The 17,445-nt window shown below is 38.6% G+C and overlaps 1 protein-coding gene across 1 annotated transcript in view; it reads left to right on the top strand.

The window, feature by feature from the left end:
* The window catches only part of CTNNA3 (catenin alpha 3), a 960,805-nt gene that overhangs the window by 729,119 nt on the left and 214,241 nt on the right, over window positions 1-17,445 (top strand). The window contains exon 12 of the mRNA XM_034775301.1: window positions 10,663-10,863. Within this exon, the coding sequence (XP_034631192.1) occupies window positions 10,663-10,863 (201 nt within the window). The remainder of the gene's footprint in view (window positions 1-10,662; window positions 10,864-17,445) is intronic.

Below are 17,445 nucleotides of genomic sequence, written 5' to 3'. Positions count from 1 at the left end.
TGGAAGATGCAGATTTAATGAAAAGCTTAATTCCAGGTCAACTACATTTTTTGCCCAACAGTAAGTTTAGTTTATTTTTATATAGATCTATACATACAGAAGTAATTGCATGCAAGTGAGCCCTAATCTTCAATTTCCTTACCTTTATGCATGTAAAATCACAACAATCACTCTATGATGTTTTCCATATACAGGTACTTACAAGTTATGGTAAGTGTACTTCACAACCTATCATCTATATAAATATGTAATATATGATTGCACAGGGGATGATCAGTGTCTCAATGACATATATACAAAGCAACTAAGAAGGGGGATGACAAAGTCAGGACTAGTAGCATGGGCACTTTTAAAAGTAAACCTTCACTCACTGTCAGACAGTATAAATACTTTGCTGGAGTATGCATTCCTAATATAGGAAGTAATACATTAAAGACAATTCTGCAGTTCAGGATTTGCTTTCTCCTTTTGTAAATGGAGGCCTAACATAGCAGATATATCAATCAGAGAGGAGCAAGCAGGAAACAAAATGAAAGGGAAAATAAAGGAAGCAGATAGAATCTTTTCATTATAGATTGAAACTTATGTATGTGATTGGTATAACTTTATACAAGTACCAATTTGTGAACATATACTTTGTTTTTGTTGAATGATAAGCAGTCTGTCCACTCATTCAATCTCTAGGATATGTTAAAATTAAATAAAAGCGAAATATTGACGAGAGATTAAAAATGTTGCTCTTTAAGTGATTGCCATACACACCACTGATTCATGTGAAGTATCGTGGAACACATACATAATTTATTGTGTTGACTCTTAATATTAATCAACTAATAGATGCTCTCCATCTACAGTCTGCCTGGTTCTTGTGCTATATTGACTTCTGATCTAAAAAATAGACAGTGAAATAAGGATCATTGAAATTACTATGTTCAGACTAATAAAGATGATTAGAAAAAGCAACAAAACAAAAATTAAAGTAAGACAATATCAGAACAGATGTTGTGAATCTGTTTTTCATGCAGAGATGCTTAAATGCGAGGAATGGCCTTCCAGGCAAGATTGCTGAGATGATAACACTGAATTTGTTCAAGATAGTTTGATTAGATGGCATGACAGGGGAGGTATAGTACTAAAAGGAGAATAAGCTGATGAGCCAGCTGGTCTTTTCTCATTGCTTCAAGATTTCTCTTGGCTTTCTTTAGGAGCTCAAACCAAGTATTAAACAGCCTCTGCTGTGTATGAACATCTGAACTGTTTCTCTGTCTTAGCAATTGCCAACTCTTTGCAGACACTTAAAGCCTTTTCTGCTTCATTGTCCTAATTTCAAATATTATTCTCTTTTAGCTCATTATCTCTTTTGTTCCACAACAGGTGTTTGTTGTTGCTTTATTTTGTTGCTGAATTTTCTGCTACTTTTGGCATTATGATAACATCTTTCTCGTTTATGTATTCATTGCTTTCTGTACAACATAGCCTTATACTCAGTGAATTTCATATCTATACTATACAGAGGTATTAATTCCTTGCCACCCTATTGTATTTAACCTTCTTATCTTTTATTATCAACCAACCAGTTAGATCCCTGGACAGGTGCTCCTGAGAATGAGCAATGTACAGGTTTTCACTTTGAATGAAAATATTCATTTGTGAAACTTTGACTTCATATGTAAATTTTATGCACGGTGCATGTGTATCAATTCAACCACTAGGAAAAATCATGCGTTCATCACAGGTAAGAGTTTATCATATTTGTGTGGAGGTTCCATGAGGTTTCTATCCCAAACCAGCTTTTGTTGATCAAATGACAGTTTTTTACCTGCTGTTCAACAAAGGCATAGAGGACAAATTTTACTGCATCAGACACTTATCACATTTACGTCAGTTGTTTGGTATAGAAGACATAAAGCTGTTATAGTAGAATGTTACCATGGGATGAGCGTCTTCACCTGAGCAATTATCTAAGAGCGGCAGATGGCCATTATCCTCTGACAATATTTTATTGACATCTCTAAAATAGCTGGCATTTAACATAATAGGGTATGCTCCGTTATTAACGTTGTAAAAGAGATTTAAAAAATTATATAAAAAAGTCTGCAGTCACATACTGCTAATGTAGCAGAAGGAAATAGACTTTCAGTTTACAAAGTGAATTTAGTATCCCTGGAAGTGCTGAACAGACTGAAGGCCTCTATTTACTCACAGAAAAAGTATAGCACAAGCAGAAGTGATGCAAGCTTCCTAAATACTCTTCAGCCCTGACCTGAAGGGGCCTAGCAAGGATAGTTTGGTCTTCATTCATTGCCTGGCCTCACCCCTGAGATTATTAACAAGGGTGCCTGCAGTGTATTATTTTTAAAATATGGACTAGGAACTGCAGTGAGTCCACTGTTTCCCATAGACAACTGGAAAGCTTGTCAGATTGTAACAGCTTTTTCCTCACTACAGACTGGGACCAGATTTGAACTGAATAAGAAACTAAAAGTTCTATACCTCATTATATATCCCTTGCTCCATATCTCATTAATATCCATTGTCCCACCGATAACTCAGATAAACTATTTTGTAAGAAAAATGATTATTTTGCATTTTAGACTAAAGAATTAATAAATCCTAAAAATCTCCCAGTTTTTTACAAATATTTTTGTGAACCCAGACAATTTCTTAGCTAGATCTTGTTTTTAGAATACAAGTACATCAACTACAAGCTTTCATTTCCTAGCTATGGGGGGCAGAAAACAGATGTATTTTGCCCTGATCAAGGCTAAGTCATTTCTCACCAAAAGCAATAAAATTGCAATCTTCAGACCTTCTTTTATGCAGATCAAGTAGAAAGGAAAATGGAATCCTTACTTTTCTGTCAGTGGGAATGTAACTTGTTAGTTTGTAGACCCTACCTACCTAATTGTTTTTATTTACCAGCTCTCTAAGCAACTCTGCTCCTCAAAATGGCAAACATGCTGAAAAAGACCAGGCAATCAACTTGGTGGTTTGATATATTTAATGTGTGGCACAAGCCTCTCTCCATGCACTGAAGGACAGATATTTCTTTTGTACTGTAGAATCCCCCTCCAAACAGCTTTCCAAATAGATTCCAAAAACAGACTCCAAAGAGAGACTGCAGAGCTAGAATTGATATGCAAACTAGACACAATCAACTCCGGTTTGAATAAGGACTGGGAATGGCTGAGCCATTACAAACGTTGACTCTATCTCCCCTTGTAAGTACTCTCACACTTCTTATCACACTGTCTGTACTCGGCTAGCTTGATTATCACTTCAAAAGTTTTTTTTCTCTTAATTAATTGGCCTCTCAGAGTTGGTAAGACAACTCCCACCTGTTTATGCTCTCTGTATGTGTGTATATATATCTCCTCATTATATGTTCCATTCTATATGCATCCGAAGAAGTGGGCTGTAGTCCACGAAAGCTTATGCTCTAATAAATTTGTTAGTCTCTAAGGTGCCACAAGTACTCCTGTTCTTCTTAATGCTGGTAAAGTTCACCCACAGGACATTCACCTGGCTGTTGTGTTTGGATTCTACCATGCTGCACCCATGTGCACTTAATCTTCCTTTGGTCTGGGTTGGCTCCAGGACTGTCTCTTTCTTTGGCCTCTCTGGCACACTTCCTGGGCACACACTCTATCTGCTACCCTTTCATGGAAATGGGACCTCAGGCCCAGCTGCCCCAAATTGTCACATAAGCAAATCAAAGAAACAGAAAAAGCAGAATTCTCCTTCTCCATTTATGAGCTAAGGAAGGAAAATTCCCTATATCTTAGCCAGAGGATTGTGGAGAGAAGAATCAAGAAAGTACTTTCCCTCCCAAATTCTGTGAGACCATGATGGATATTCTGGCCCAGGAAAAATGAAGAAAAAGACAAGGTCAAAGCACATAAAAGAGCATTTTATCCAGCTAGCTCCCTATATTTTCCCAGTTATATGCCAGATGAGATGTCAAACCTATATGAATACACCATGGGTTTCAGAAGATCAATAATTCTGCATCATCCAGTAGTCAAAGAAAAGTGTCAAAAACTCATATTACCAGATGACTTATAACATGTATATCAGAGCCAAAGGTTTATGACCTCCAGAGAAAATCGAAGCACAATTTACTAAACTAAGTTTGACATCTTCTGCCAAACAACCCAATGCATTTTATGAGGAAATCTGCAAAGCAATTCCCTGTCCAGGGTACAAAGACTTCAGTAGGAACTGGAGATTAGATATACTGACCTCAGCAGATATCTCTTGTAGCGAGGGGGTAAAATGCAGTTTATTCCCCATCCTCTGCCCTTATATTAATACCCTTACTTCTGTTGTATATAGTGCCAGGAGTGTATCTTTTTTTTCCTTTTTTCTAGCTCCCTTGTCAAGATACCTCTTAAGTGCTGGTACACTCCTATTTGTGAGGATTAGTGGACATTAACTATGTTTGAGAATAGGAAACTGGCAATTTCCTTTGTCTGAATGGCCACCTGGCTTTTGCACTAGTCAGTCACTGCCCCCAAAGAAAGCAATATTCCTTTCTCTCATGGTCAGGGCTGGTTCCAGGGTTTTTGCCACCCCAAGCGGCAAAAAAAAAAAAAAAAAAAAAGCCGCGATCCCGATCTGCGGCGGCAATTCGGCGGAAGGTCCTTCGCTCCAAGCGGGAGTGAGGGACCCTCCACCAAATTGCCGCCGAATAGCTGGACGTGCCGCCCCTCTCCAAAGTGGCCGCGCCAAGCACCTGCTTGGCAAGCTGGTGCCTGGAGCCGGCCCTGCTCATGGTGCTGCTCTTTTGTTCCTTCTTTGGGGGGTGGGGAAATTCTTTAGGGTCGAACCCTCATAGGATTATGTTTTAACTAGCCTGTTAAAGAATAGTGAGTTTGCTGTTCAGTGTTACTTTATGCTCAATATGCTTTTGCAGCTTTGGAAGAGTTCTTGCGGCAAGCCTTTTCCAAGTTTAGTTCTGAGCAGGGGATAAAATTTGGTTTCTACATTCAGTTGGCTAGGAGATGGAACATCTCTTCCAGGGGCTGCACTGCGTACAGCCATGAAGAGAGGGGATTATCATGTGGACACCAATTTCCCATTATGGATTAGCGGTGTCTTACTAAACCAAACAAGGAGAATGATCTCATTAGATTTGATCTATGTATGAATGCTTTTTCTTTAGCAGCATTTAAAATTGTGGGTCACCTGTTGAAATTGAAGTAATGTCGGAAAATTTACTCAAAAAAGGCTCAAATGTCCATTTAAAAAAATAAAATAAGGAGCAAAGCAGATCAAATAATGTGATATTAAGGATGGGAGCAAGCTACAGGGCCGTGCTATAGAGCTTGGTTAATAGGAAGAAAAGATAACATGTTGGTGCAATGCAGGCTGCTGAGAGTTTTAAATAACTCATGAATGGACATGTGATTGTTGAGGTACTGTCTGCCTAAATTGGGTAGATGATGAACTGTGAAGCTGAGATCTGAAGCACCTATCTCCCCTTGTTCCGCAATTGTGACTGTACGGGTCTGATCCAAAGCCCATTGAAATAATTGGGAATCTTCCCAATGACTTCAGTAGACTTTGGCTTAGGTTCTAACACGATGGGCCAGATCTTCAGCAGGTGTATACTGGCATAGCTTCAATGGAGCTAAACCAGTTTATACCTGCTGAAGTTCTGGGCCTGAATGTCTTGGACTGAAGTCAATTATTTTAACCAGGACACACAAGATCAAATATTGCTCTCAGTTACATCCATGCAATTACTTTAAATTCATTGGGAATCCACAGGTGTAACTGAGGACAAAAAGTTGATGATCAAGCTGCTAACATTCCAGCTCCTCCAACATTTATTTTAAGTGGTTTAAAATAGGGTTGTCAAGCGATTATTTTTTTTAATCATGATTAATCGTGTGATTAAACAATAATAGAATATCATTTATTTAAATATTTTTGGATGTTTTCTACATTTTCAAATATATTGATTTCAATTACAGCACAGAATACAAAGTATATAGTGCTCACTTTATATTTATTTTTATTTTTTATTACAAATATTTGCAGTGTAAAAAAACAAAAGAAATAGTATTTTTCAATTCACCTAATACAAGTACTGTAGTGCAATCTCTTTATCATGAAAGTTGAACTTACTAATATAGAATTATGTACAAAAAAGTTTGTTTACATTTGCAAAAGATAATGCTGCCTGCTTTTGTTTACAGTGTCACCTAAAAGTGAGAACAGGCGTTTGCATGGCACTGTCGTAGCTGGCGTCGGAAGATATTTACATGCCAGATGCACTAAAGATTCATATGTCCCTTCATGCTTCAACCACCATGCCAGAGGACATGCATCCATGCTGATGATGGGTTCTGCTCGATAACGATCCAAAGCAGTATGGACCGACACTTGTTCATTTTCATCATCTGAGTCAGATGCCACTAGCAGAAGGCTGATTTTCTTTTTTGGTGGTTTGGGTTCTGTAGTTTCTGGATCAGACTGTTGCTCTTATAAGACTTCTAAAAGCATGTCCATACCTCATCATTTTCAGATTTTGGAAGGCACTTCAGATTCTTAGACCTTGGGTCGAGTTCTGTAGCTATCTTTAGAAATCTCACATTGGTATCTTCTTTGCATTTTGTCAAATTTGTAGTGAAAGTATTCTTAAAATGAATAACATGCTGGGTCATCATCTGAGACAAGTATAACATGAAATATATGGCAGAATGCAGGTAAAACAGAGCAGGAGACATACAGTTCTCCCCCAAGGAGTTCAGTCACAAATTTAATTACTGTATTATTTTTTTTAACAAGCGTCATCAGCATGGAAGCATGTCCTCTGGAAAGATGGACGAAGCCTGAAGAGGCATATGAATCTTTAGTGCATCTGGCACATAAATATCTTGCGAAGCCAGCTACAACAGTGCCATATAAATGCCTATTCTCACTTTCAGGTGACATTGTAATTAAGAAGTGGGCAGCATTATCTCCCATAAATGTAAACAAATTTGTTTCTCTTAGTGATTGGATGAACAAGAAGTAGGACTGCGTGGACTTGTAGGCTGTAAAGTTTTATTGTTTTGTTTTTGAGTGCAGTTATGTAACCAACAAATACATTTGAAAGTTGCATTTTCATGATAAAGAGATTGCACTACAGTACTTGTATGTGGTGAATTGAAACATACTATTTCTTTTGTTTATCATTTTTACAGTGCAAATATTTGTAATAAAAATATAAAGTGAGCACTGTACACATTGTACTGTGTTGTAATTGAAATAGATATATTTGAAAATGTAGAAAAACATAAAAATATTTAATAAATTTCAATTTGTATTCTATTTAACAGTGCAGTTAATCACAATTAATTTTTGATTGTGATTAATTTTTGAGTTAATCACCTGAGTTAACTGCGATTAATCGATAGCCCTAGTTTAAAATGAATGGGAGAAAATTCCTTAAATTTTCCTCCAGGGGTTATAAATACCTTAGAAGGCTTAATATTGCTATAAAGCTCTTACACAGACAGTTGACGATCCATTCTCATGTAAGCTAAAACCTTCATTAGCCAATTATACTGATCCCTTTCATCTGCCAATTTTCTAATTAATAGACATTCACTTTCAGAAACATTTTTTTTTCATTTTTTAGCTTTTGTGTGTGTGTTTTTAAAATGCTGATCCCTTGAAACCATCTGCGTGAGAGAGAGAAAATTAATCTCAAATAGAATCTGCCAGCCCAATCAATTATTTGTACATCCTAAGGTAAAACCCAAACAAAATATAAACTTAAATTAATGTTTTCTATGTGCAATGCTGAAATGAATGTCTCAGGCAACAGAATGAACCTTCTGAAAATGTACATCCAAGAACATATTTGTCCTGCTTATATCGTTAATGCTTTTTTCTTCAGAAATTATTGTGTTGTAAAATGCAATTGACATTAGTGATCCTGAAGGACAGTTTTTCTAATAGTACTTTTTGTCCTCTATATTTAAATTTGCTTTTTTTTTTCTAATTGCCATCCTTTCCCATCCCCTGGTCCTCTTAGTGTTTCTATTCTATATAAGCACTTATACCTCTGTTGTCAACATACTGCACTAAGTGACATGACTGACATCTGTCACGTGTGTGTTCTGTTATCCTTTCCCTAGGAGAAGTGTGTGAAGTGGAGTGTCTTCTTTTGGTAGGATGTTTATTATATAGATGTTGCTCTGTGTTTATATCAGAGAAGGCAAGGTCAAAGAAATGTGGCTTGCACTTGGAGTGGAATGTGGTGAGGTTTGTGATAGTTGTTAATGTTTGAGGAGTTTCTGCATTGTATTCAATTAAATACTTTGTGATTTATACACTGGTGGATTTTGTCTGGTGTGTTATTTTGGGTTTCTAAATGACTATAAACATGATTCCCTTTTTATAACCATGTAATAGTACAAGGTTTAAGTTAATACTGACATATTCTTTATGCAGTGTTCAACAACATACATCCTGTATTAACATGCGGGGTGTAGGAACTGGATGGCTTTATTGTGTAGAGACTCTTAATGTTGCTACCAAAATCTGTTTTATTCACATCCTCTCTTACTGATGTTATTTTACAATACATCTGAGCAGAAAAAAGGGCTCATTTTAGGTCTGTGTATGAAATGAAGTAATTCAATAACAAGATGTATATGAAAGAAACACCTAGGGTAGAAGGTCAATGAACATTATTTGTGACTTTTAAGAACTGTTTATTTTATTTGAAGAAAATAGTAGACATTTTTCCCATCATGAGTAATCACCTATTTCTTTAATGCCCCAATTAATTACATTAGTTAAGCACATACTTAACGTTATGCACGTGAGTATTTCAACATGCTTAACGTTAGCCATATGCTTAAGCACCTTGGTGAATCAGTGTCTTATTTGGCAGGTGAGAGCTCTGAGGCCCTTGAATTAAAAAAGAAAAATCTGACTCTTCTGTATGAAGAGCTTTGCAAGTCCCCCTCCTCTCTAATTGTATCATTATTTTTAGATCAGAATCAAAAGTTGTCTATAAAACATAAATATACCTTACTGTTGCCAGCAGGAGGAAAATGGTATTAAAAGCCATGGTACAAAAAATCATAAACATAATTAATGATATTATAAATTGAAACTGTCAAGGAGGGTAGCTGTTTCCCACACTGCAATCAGGTATTAGATTACACATCTGTATAGATAATATAGCCCTCTATATAATATATACATTTCCAAGAAGCTTGGAATCTATGGCACAAAGAATTAAACACTTAGGGACAGGTTTCTAAAGGTAGAGGATACAGTGCAGAAATATACACAGCCCCTTTGAAAGTCAAAAAAATTCCTTTGGCATTAAGATTTGAACCAGAAAATGGCTTGGGGGTGAAGATGACCATCCCAGTAAAAGGATCAAACAAAATAAAAACATACAAAATCAGTATATAACAAAAAGGGTAAGTAGACACAGTAAAATAGGATAATCACTCCATAGCACTACAAAATAAGTATACAGCACAGTAATTGCTACCTTTCACATATAGTTGATATTTAACATTCATGAGGACCCATCAACATTTTGTAAAGTGAGTTAAGGAAACATCTGGTAGTTAAAGAAGCATCTGCTAAGTGTCTAACCAAATAAGCATTTCACAGTCTCATCACAGAAGATATGATTATAAGCAAGGTGACTCATTATCTTGCTTGAAGACCAAACATACTTAACCTAGCAGGAAATGGAGATGATCAATTGAGATGAGATCTCAGGGACAAACTCATGGAAATGCAAAAGTGGTTTTGTGGTTTTTTTCTTGATAGATTGGATATTTTGTGGAGAATGAAATAGCAAGATTTGGTAATAGCATGCATGTGCAAGGAGAAGCAGAGGAAGGAATCAAAAATGGATACCTAGGCAATAAGTGGAAGTAGGAAGGGGAAAAGGTTTGGAATGCAAAATAGGAAGCTCAGTTTTATTGATGATGTATTTCAGCTACCAGCAAGCCATATAGGAAAATATGGAGAAATAGCCAGATATGCTTAGGCTGCAGAGAATTTTGTAAGTCATCAGCATAGATATTGTTTAAACAATGATGCTTCTATTTCCATGAACACAGAAAAGATTAATTCAGTTATGGCAATTATTAGATACCCAATTCATATCTTTATAAAGCACTTTGCCATAGACATTTACACAGGACACCTTCAGTTATAGTAATAAATCTTCCCCTAGTTCCATCCTTCAACTATCCAGAATGTATGAAAACTTTCCCGGAACTTTAATTTACATATGTTTTTAGACATTTAGGTCCAGACCCTCAATGGTATTTAGATGCCTAACGTCCATTTATTTTGATGGGAGTTAGGCTCCTAAATACTTTTGAAGATTTGGGCCTTTGTAACCATTCCTGACTCCTTACTACATTACTATCACAGCAAATGGAACAGTATTGCACATACAGCTGAAACGGGGAATACTATTGGAATGTCAATTAACAGTTTTAATCATATCAAATGAAAAGTACCAGGTGTCACAAGAGAAGGCAAAGCTGGAGTCTTATGCCCAAATAAGTGTTGTGCACTATATCCAAATTGGCAAGAAAGCATGAACTCATTGTTTGACTTTGTCTGAGCGGAATCACAGCTAAAGGAATCCAATCTAAAAGGGAGCTGTTGTTTTGTTCACAGAAGGCCACATTCTGGAGGATGTAAACAAGTGCATCCTTGCACTGAGAGAACAGGATGCTGATGATTTAGATCGTGCAGCCGGTGCCATCCGAGGGCGTGCTGCAAGGGTGGCTCATATTGTCTCTGGTGAAATGGATAGTTATGAGCCTGGGGTTTACACTGGAGGAGTGATGAAAAAAGTTCAGTATTTGACAAATACTGGTAAGTCTGGATTTTAAACCAATTTAATTCCTTTTCTGTTATATGCTGTTTGTGCTACTGATTTAAAATAGAATAACTCCATGATCTAATGAGTTAACACCAACTTTGCCTTGAATTCTGTTATCTCCTCTCAACAAACACAGTATCTTTTTGTGATTACAGCATACAACTTTAAAAATTGAATCTTTGTAAAAATATTGTTAGCCTACCAGAAATCCTTTTCAGCATTATTTATATAAAGTCAAATGACACCATCTAGCCGTCTTGTGACTAGTGAAGCAACAATTTTTAGCAGTATTCTGCCAGCCTCATCATATTCCTTAAACATATTCATGGCAGTCATTGATATTCCAGGTTTGCTTTTATAATGTGTGTACAGTATAAATGAAGCCCTTTGTGTTAGCAACAAGTATATTTTTAGCTCTTAGCAATATGAGCTCCAAGTGTAGCAGGAGCACCTTTTAGGTATAGGAAAGTTGAAAGTTTTTAAAAAGACCAATCCCTTTTGTGATCACATGTTGTATCTATGGTTATGTGAAATGAAAAGAGACTATTAACTGTGGTTAAATATCCACCCCTCCTTTGCTATGCAAAGTCTGATCCCTGTGCAGCCAGTGGAGAGAATATATTAATTCCTTTATAGATGGTCCTCAGCTGTGCCTGTCAAAGAATAGAAGATGAAGCCACCATATTGATAAAAGGATTTAAATTGCTTTGTTGTACAACGCTTTCTACAGTATCTATTTTAAAGGCTGATTTAAGATTCATGAAAAACAAATGTACAAAGTATTTTACTATACATGGTACCTTTTGAGGCTTACAAAATTCCATAATTTGTCCAGCTATGCTGGAAGAAAGGCAGGGAGCAATAAATGTGGTTTAATTAGACTGCAGCTTTATTCACCCACAATATCTGGGTGTACCTGGCAACATAGTGTACAGTGCAGGTCATCGTTATTTCCTTAACCAGTCCCACCTGTTTGGGGAGCTGCTGCCAGCCCTCTCCCTTTCCAATCTGGGTCTATTGCTAGGACTCTGCCGCCCAACACCTCGTATAAAGGGACTGAAAAGGAAGGGGGTGGGGGTTGGCTCCACACTGTCCCAGATATTAGAAACCCTGAACCCCCTTCCCCTGCTTCCTTAATAGATGCTTTCCTCTAAATTCTCTTCTCCTCCATTTTAGCTCATCAGCATATCCCTTCTGTAATGAGTACCTGCACTGGACGTCTGCTACGTGTTTTTGTATTACTGGGTCATTACATTTTAACTTAACCTCTCTGCCCACCCAACCAGGTCCCTGACCCACTGTGGGGAAGGTGAAATAACCTACACTGCTTCAGTCAATCTGGTGGCAAGGGAAAAAAATCCTTACCAGTCTTCAGGCAAAAAGGTCAACTAGCTTAATGCCAACAGCAGACCATAAAGAAGCCCAGTTCTACTCTGATTCCATGGATGGGATGAGTAGTATTGACAGCCTGATCCCAGTGAGATAGGGCTTCTTCGGAACTGCCTAGCTTATAAATACCCTACCAAAGTCACCAGGAAGGGCAGTGCCCCCCACAACCTGGTCCAGCAACTTCCTGTTCCTCCTTGCCCCACTCAGGTAAATCTTGCCCCTCTGCCATCAATTGCAGAGAGAGCCCTTACAGAGTAACAGCATTTTTTCTCCCAATCAGCCAAGTAAAGAGTCCATCACATGCAGTTGTGGTGAACAAAGTTTCATAAGTCTGGAGAGGAAAGTAAATTGAATGTTCAGCATTTCTTCCTTCCCCTTATTTCTACCATCACTTCATTGGGACACTGTAAGTCTGTTGGATATAAACTGGATCCTTAATATCTAACTTTTAAACTGAAAAGCCTTTGTCTTCTATAAAAGACACCAAATCAAAAGGAACTCCCAAGACTTGTGTGTTCTTTGACTAGTTTTGATTTCAAGAGCCGACCTCTTACCAAATTGCTCCTATCCAGTTTTCTGGTGAGTGCAGACTGCTTTAGAATATAGCCTTTAATTATATAAATGTTGATGTCTAAAGCCTACATCCATCAGCAGAATTTCCTATACAAGTCTTCAATGTGTCAAGCTTGACTGACATTCACTTAGTGTACATTCAAGAAAAGAGGGGCATTTTGTATGAGCTCATTCTTAGTCAATCAGCTCAAATTAGGTACAAGCTGGAGCTGCATACATTGGGAACAAGAGCAGACTGAGGTCCCAAGAAGTTGCAAAAAGTGGGCATGATGATGTATAGAGTTTGAAAGAAATGTAGTCTTTGTTTTCCTTTTGACATTTTGATGAGGAGAGAGCCTGAAAAATTGTAGAACAACATACTTTTCTCATTACCTGTTAAATGAAACAACAAAGACAAATAACCAAAGAAGAGGTATAGAGAAGCACAGCCATCTGTTCTGTGGTACAATCTCAGCCCTTCGTCCTTGCGGATGGGTAGTGTTTAAACACTGTGGGAACTGACACTGATTTCTGTTCTGTTGCACTTCAGTGACAGTGTATATCCCTAAATTGGTGTAGCTAAGACAGACAGGAAGAAATACAGCCTTTTTTGTTGGAAAATGTGGTTTGTGTCAAGGCACATTGGTCACAGTGTCATGAGTTTGAATTTCTTTGTAATATATTGAACATCAGAATCCAATATCCTTAAATTATTCAGTAAGAGTGAAAAGAAGGAACATGCATTTTTCATCGTTATCATTATTTGTACATTCTTCAGTGAATAAATATGAAATCCTGAGAGGTTATTTTCCCACTTTGACTTCAGTGGAAATTGCAGGTGCTCAAAATCACTCAGAATTTGCCCCAGTAAGCACTGTCATTGTGGGGGTCCTTCAAGCAAAACCCAGCCAATAACCAGGTGGGTTTTTACTTAGAGTTATTTGTATGTATGCTGCCATAGGCAACTAATTTAGTTTCTATAAATTACTCAGGGCAATGTAGTGATCTCTCTGCTTCCTCTATATCTAGTGCAAATGAAGCATGTTTCCAATGGCATATCACTGTTAGGCCAATCTTTCCCCTGTTATTAATACTGTCTGAATAACTGTGAATAATCAGACATAAGGGTAAGGTGAACAGAAATATTTATTACTTTATGCTAACATACCAGGTGTACAAAAAATAAGCAGGAACACTATCTACAGTGTTAGCCAAGGAAACACATTTGTATGTAGGACAATATACAAATTATTGTTAGAGAGTAAATATGCTATTTCACAGTAAAATCAATGGGCTCATTTGAATTCACAGAACTCATTTAAAACCTCTTTGAGTAGATCTACAGGAAGCCTTATAAAATACTAGCAATACTCTTTTTCTCTTTCAATTTTGTTCTGCGGGCTGGAAATCTAGGAGAACATTTCCCCCTCTGTAGTCCTTGGGAAAAATTTAGCAACCAGGGAGTCCAATATCCTTCTGTTAGAGGCTGTCCAGGATTCTATCACCTTTCTGAGTTGGTGGCAGCACATCTTATCAGAGCAATGTCCAAAACTCAACCAATGGCCCCTGTAAGTTGCAAAGAATTCAAAAGATGCTGAGGTGCTCAAATGATGCCCCCATGCCCCATCGCTTGGGCCAAAACTTTGAAAGGTCTCAATTCTGCCTTCTTCCTATTCTACTCCTCTCATGGTAATGCTCTGCTACTTACCCCAATAAAGGAGAACTAACAACTTAAAATGCCTTGTTCAACAATTTTAAGTAACACTTAACATTCAAACGCCTGAACAGCAAATGTAACTTTTCTTGTCTGCATAGTAAACACTGGCATTTTTATCTGTTTGAATAATCAAAGTGGTGCTTACCGTGCCTTCTTGGTTGCAAAGATTTGAACTGCTTCCTGAAGGTCCACAGTCTGGGCCAGCTCATGCTCTATTGAGATGGTTGCAAGGCCGACCAGCCTCTCCTGTGTCATTATGGAGCGTAGATGTGTTTTTTATTAACTTCAACTTGGAGAAGCTGGGTTCTTCATTGGCAGCTGTTACAGGAAGTGTTAGAAGTATGCGTAGAGCCACAAAAGCATTTGGAAAGAGGGTGCTCATCTTATTTGTGCACATATATTCCAGAAAAGCCTTTGGAGTTGATCCTGCTGAAATGTATCTTGAAAGGGCTTTCAGTTCATCACCTAAATCACTCACATCAATATCGCACATGTCATCATGTGTCAACACTGTCTCTAGTGCCCTGCATTGCTGGTGTAGGTTGTCTTCAGGTATAGTGAGGAGTTTTGGAATATCCTACAACATCCCAAATCTACTGCTGTGTTCCTTGAGCTGCATGAAACATTCTTCAACTGACTGTATTGCACAATCTAGCACCTGGTTAAAGAATTCAACTTTGAATTGTTGTTTGGGGTTTCTTATGGGATTATCCAGGGCCAGCTCCAGGCCCTCCAGTGCTTGGGGCAGCCACTCCAGAGAGGGGCGGCACATCCAGCTATTCGACAGACAGTCCCTCACTCCGGCTCGGAGCGAAGGACCTCCCGCCGAATTGCCACCGCAGATTGCGGCTCTTTTTTTTTTTTTTTGGCTGGTTGGGGCAGCCAAAACCCTGGCGCTGGCCCTGGGATTATCCTGTGCCTCATAATCAAAATGTCGTCTTCTTCAGTGACTCTTGTATTCTTGAATGGGTGGGAAAATAGCTTCAGTGTGAAGTTCCTCTGCCAACTTCTATGCACTCTTCAGAATGTTTTGAAATCTCTCATCTGACCGGTAAGACTGTAGGTATGACTTTGCTTTGTTCAGTTGTTCCATTGTTGCAGATATATCAAGATCAACACTTTGGAGTCTCTTGCTTACAACATTTATTTCGAAGTGTATGTCAGGCCACAACACTAAGCCACACAGAAATTTGAAGTCATGTATGTTTCTGGTGATTCCATTTCCCTCTGCCACTGTTCTCCCATGAACAGTTCCTGTCATAGCATTATCCTCCATAATGGCAACTGTGGCATCATCTACCTTCCCAATTTGGTGTTTGATAGGCTTTATGGCCTCCACTCGACTTTCCCATCGTGTGGCACTCAGTGGTTTCAGTGTCAGAGAGGATGTTCCCTGACGTTGCTTCAAAATTTGCCATTGATGAGTTGATGCAGAGAAAAATACATAGATGCTTTGAATTAAATTAAAAAATTCAGCAGCTTCACTAGAAGCTGATGCTACATCACTGACTACCAAGTTCAATGAATGAGAACTGCACGGGACAAAAGCTTGAGGGTTTAACTCTCAGATCCGTGTCTGCTCTCCTCTGTTCTTTCCTCTCATGTTGGCACCATTATCGTAGCCCTGACCTCTCAGGTCAGCTATTGCAATTCCCGTATCTTCCAGTTTTTTAAGAAGCACATTTGTCATATCAGCTTCTGTAGTATCATCGATGTCAATAAATTCTAGAAAATGCTCTCTGACGGTCAGCATTGCAGGGACATTTTCACTAGGTTCTGTTACAAAATGCATCATTAAAGTCATTTGTTCCCTATGGCTGATGTCAGGTGTGCAGTCCAGAATAACAGAGTAATGGGGGAGGGATAGCTCAGTGGTTTGAGCATTGGCCTGTTAAACCCAGCGTTGTGAGTTCAATCCTTGAGGGGGCCACTTAGGGATCTGGGGCAAAATCAGTACTTGGTCCTGCTAGTGAAGGCAGGGGGCTGGACTCGATGACCTTTCAAGGTCCCTTCCAGCTCTAGGAGATAGGATATCTCCAATAATTTAATATCTTGCTGACTCCAGATCTTCCACAATCTTCTGTTTGACTTTTGTTGCCAGTAACTGTATGATCTCACTTTGAATTGTTTTTCCAAGATAGTGGTGTGTGTACATTTCTTGGGTGTTGATTCTTAGATGCTCCTGGAGTACAACATCAAACTCAGCCATCAGCTCCACAATTTTAAGGAAGTTTCCATTGTTTGGCAGATATAGCTGATCTGAAGTGCCATGTAGTGCTAGATTTTGGGTAGCAGGCATTCTCACAATGGCAACAAGCCTTTTCAAAACATTTTGCCAGTAAAGAGATTCTGAGGCAATCTTCTCTTGATGCTGATCATAGTCTCATCTCAAGCTCTTTCCACCTATGGAATCTTCTGTGATAATTTGCTGCCTTCTCATGGCATGGCAGATTTTTCCAGGCCTTTGTTCCTGTAGAACTCAATGTGGCTGAAACATTAGACTGGAAGAGTTTGCAACAAAAACAGTATGCAGCATTCTGGGTTTTTGAGTACATAAGCCATGGCCTCTCCACGTTGTCACCATTGGATTTCATGCCAGTAATGTGTTGGATGGAAACTTCTATTTTCATTGTCTTTGGGGAACATGAAGTTTTTCACTTGCTGTGGCCCATGCAGTACAAGGAAGTCCCTCAGGCTACTGCTCAAGTGGGTCTACAGTCCTGGATCATCTAGACCAGTGGTTCCCAAACTTGTTCCGCCGCTTGTGCAGGGAAAGCCCCCGGCGGGCCGGGCCGGTTTGTGTACCTGCCGCATCCGCAGGTTCGTCGATCGCGGCTTCCAGTGGCCACGGTTCCATGCCCCAGGCCAATGGGAGCTGCTGGAAGCAGCGCGGGCTGAGCCGCCACTTCCTGGCTTT

This window comes from Trachemys scripta, chromosome 7 (assembly GCF_013100865.1).
Source record: "Trachemys scripta elegans isolate TJP31775 chromosome 7, CAS_Tse_1.0, whole genome shotgun sequence".
Classification (NCBI taxonomy): domain Eukaryota; kingdom Metazoa; phylum Chordata; order Testudines; family Emydidae; genus Trachemys; species Trachemys scripta.
The sequence above is the reverse complement of the archived record's forward strand: the minus strand, read 5'-3'. Positions and strand labels throughout refer to the sequence as shown.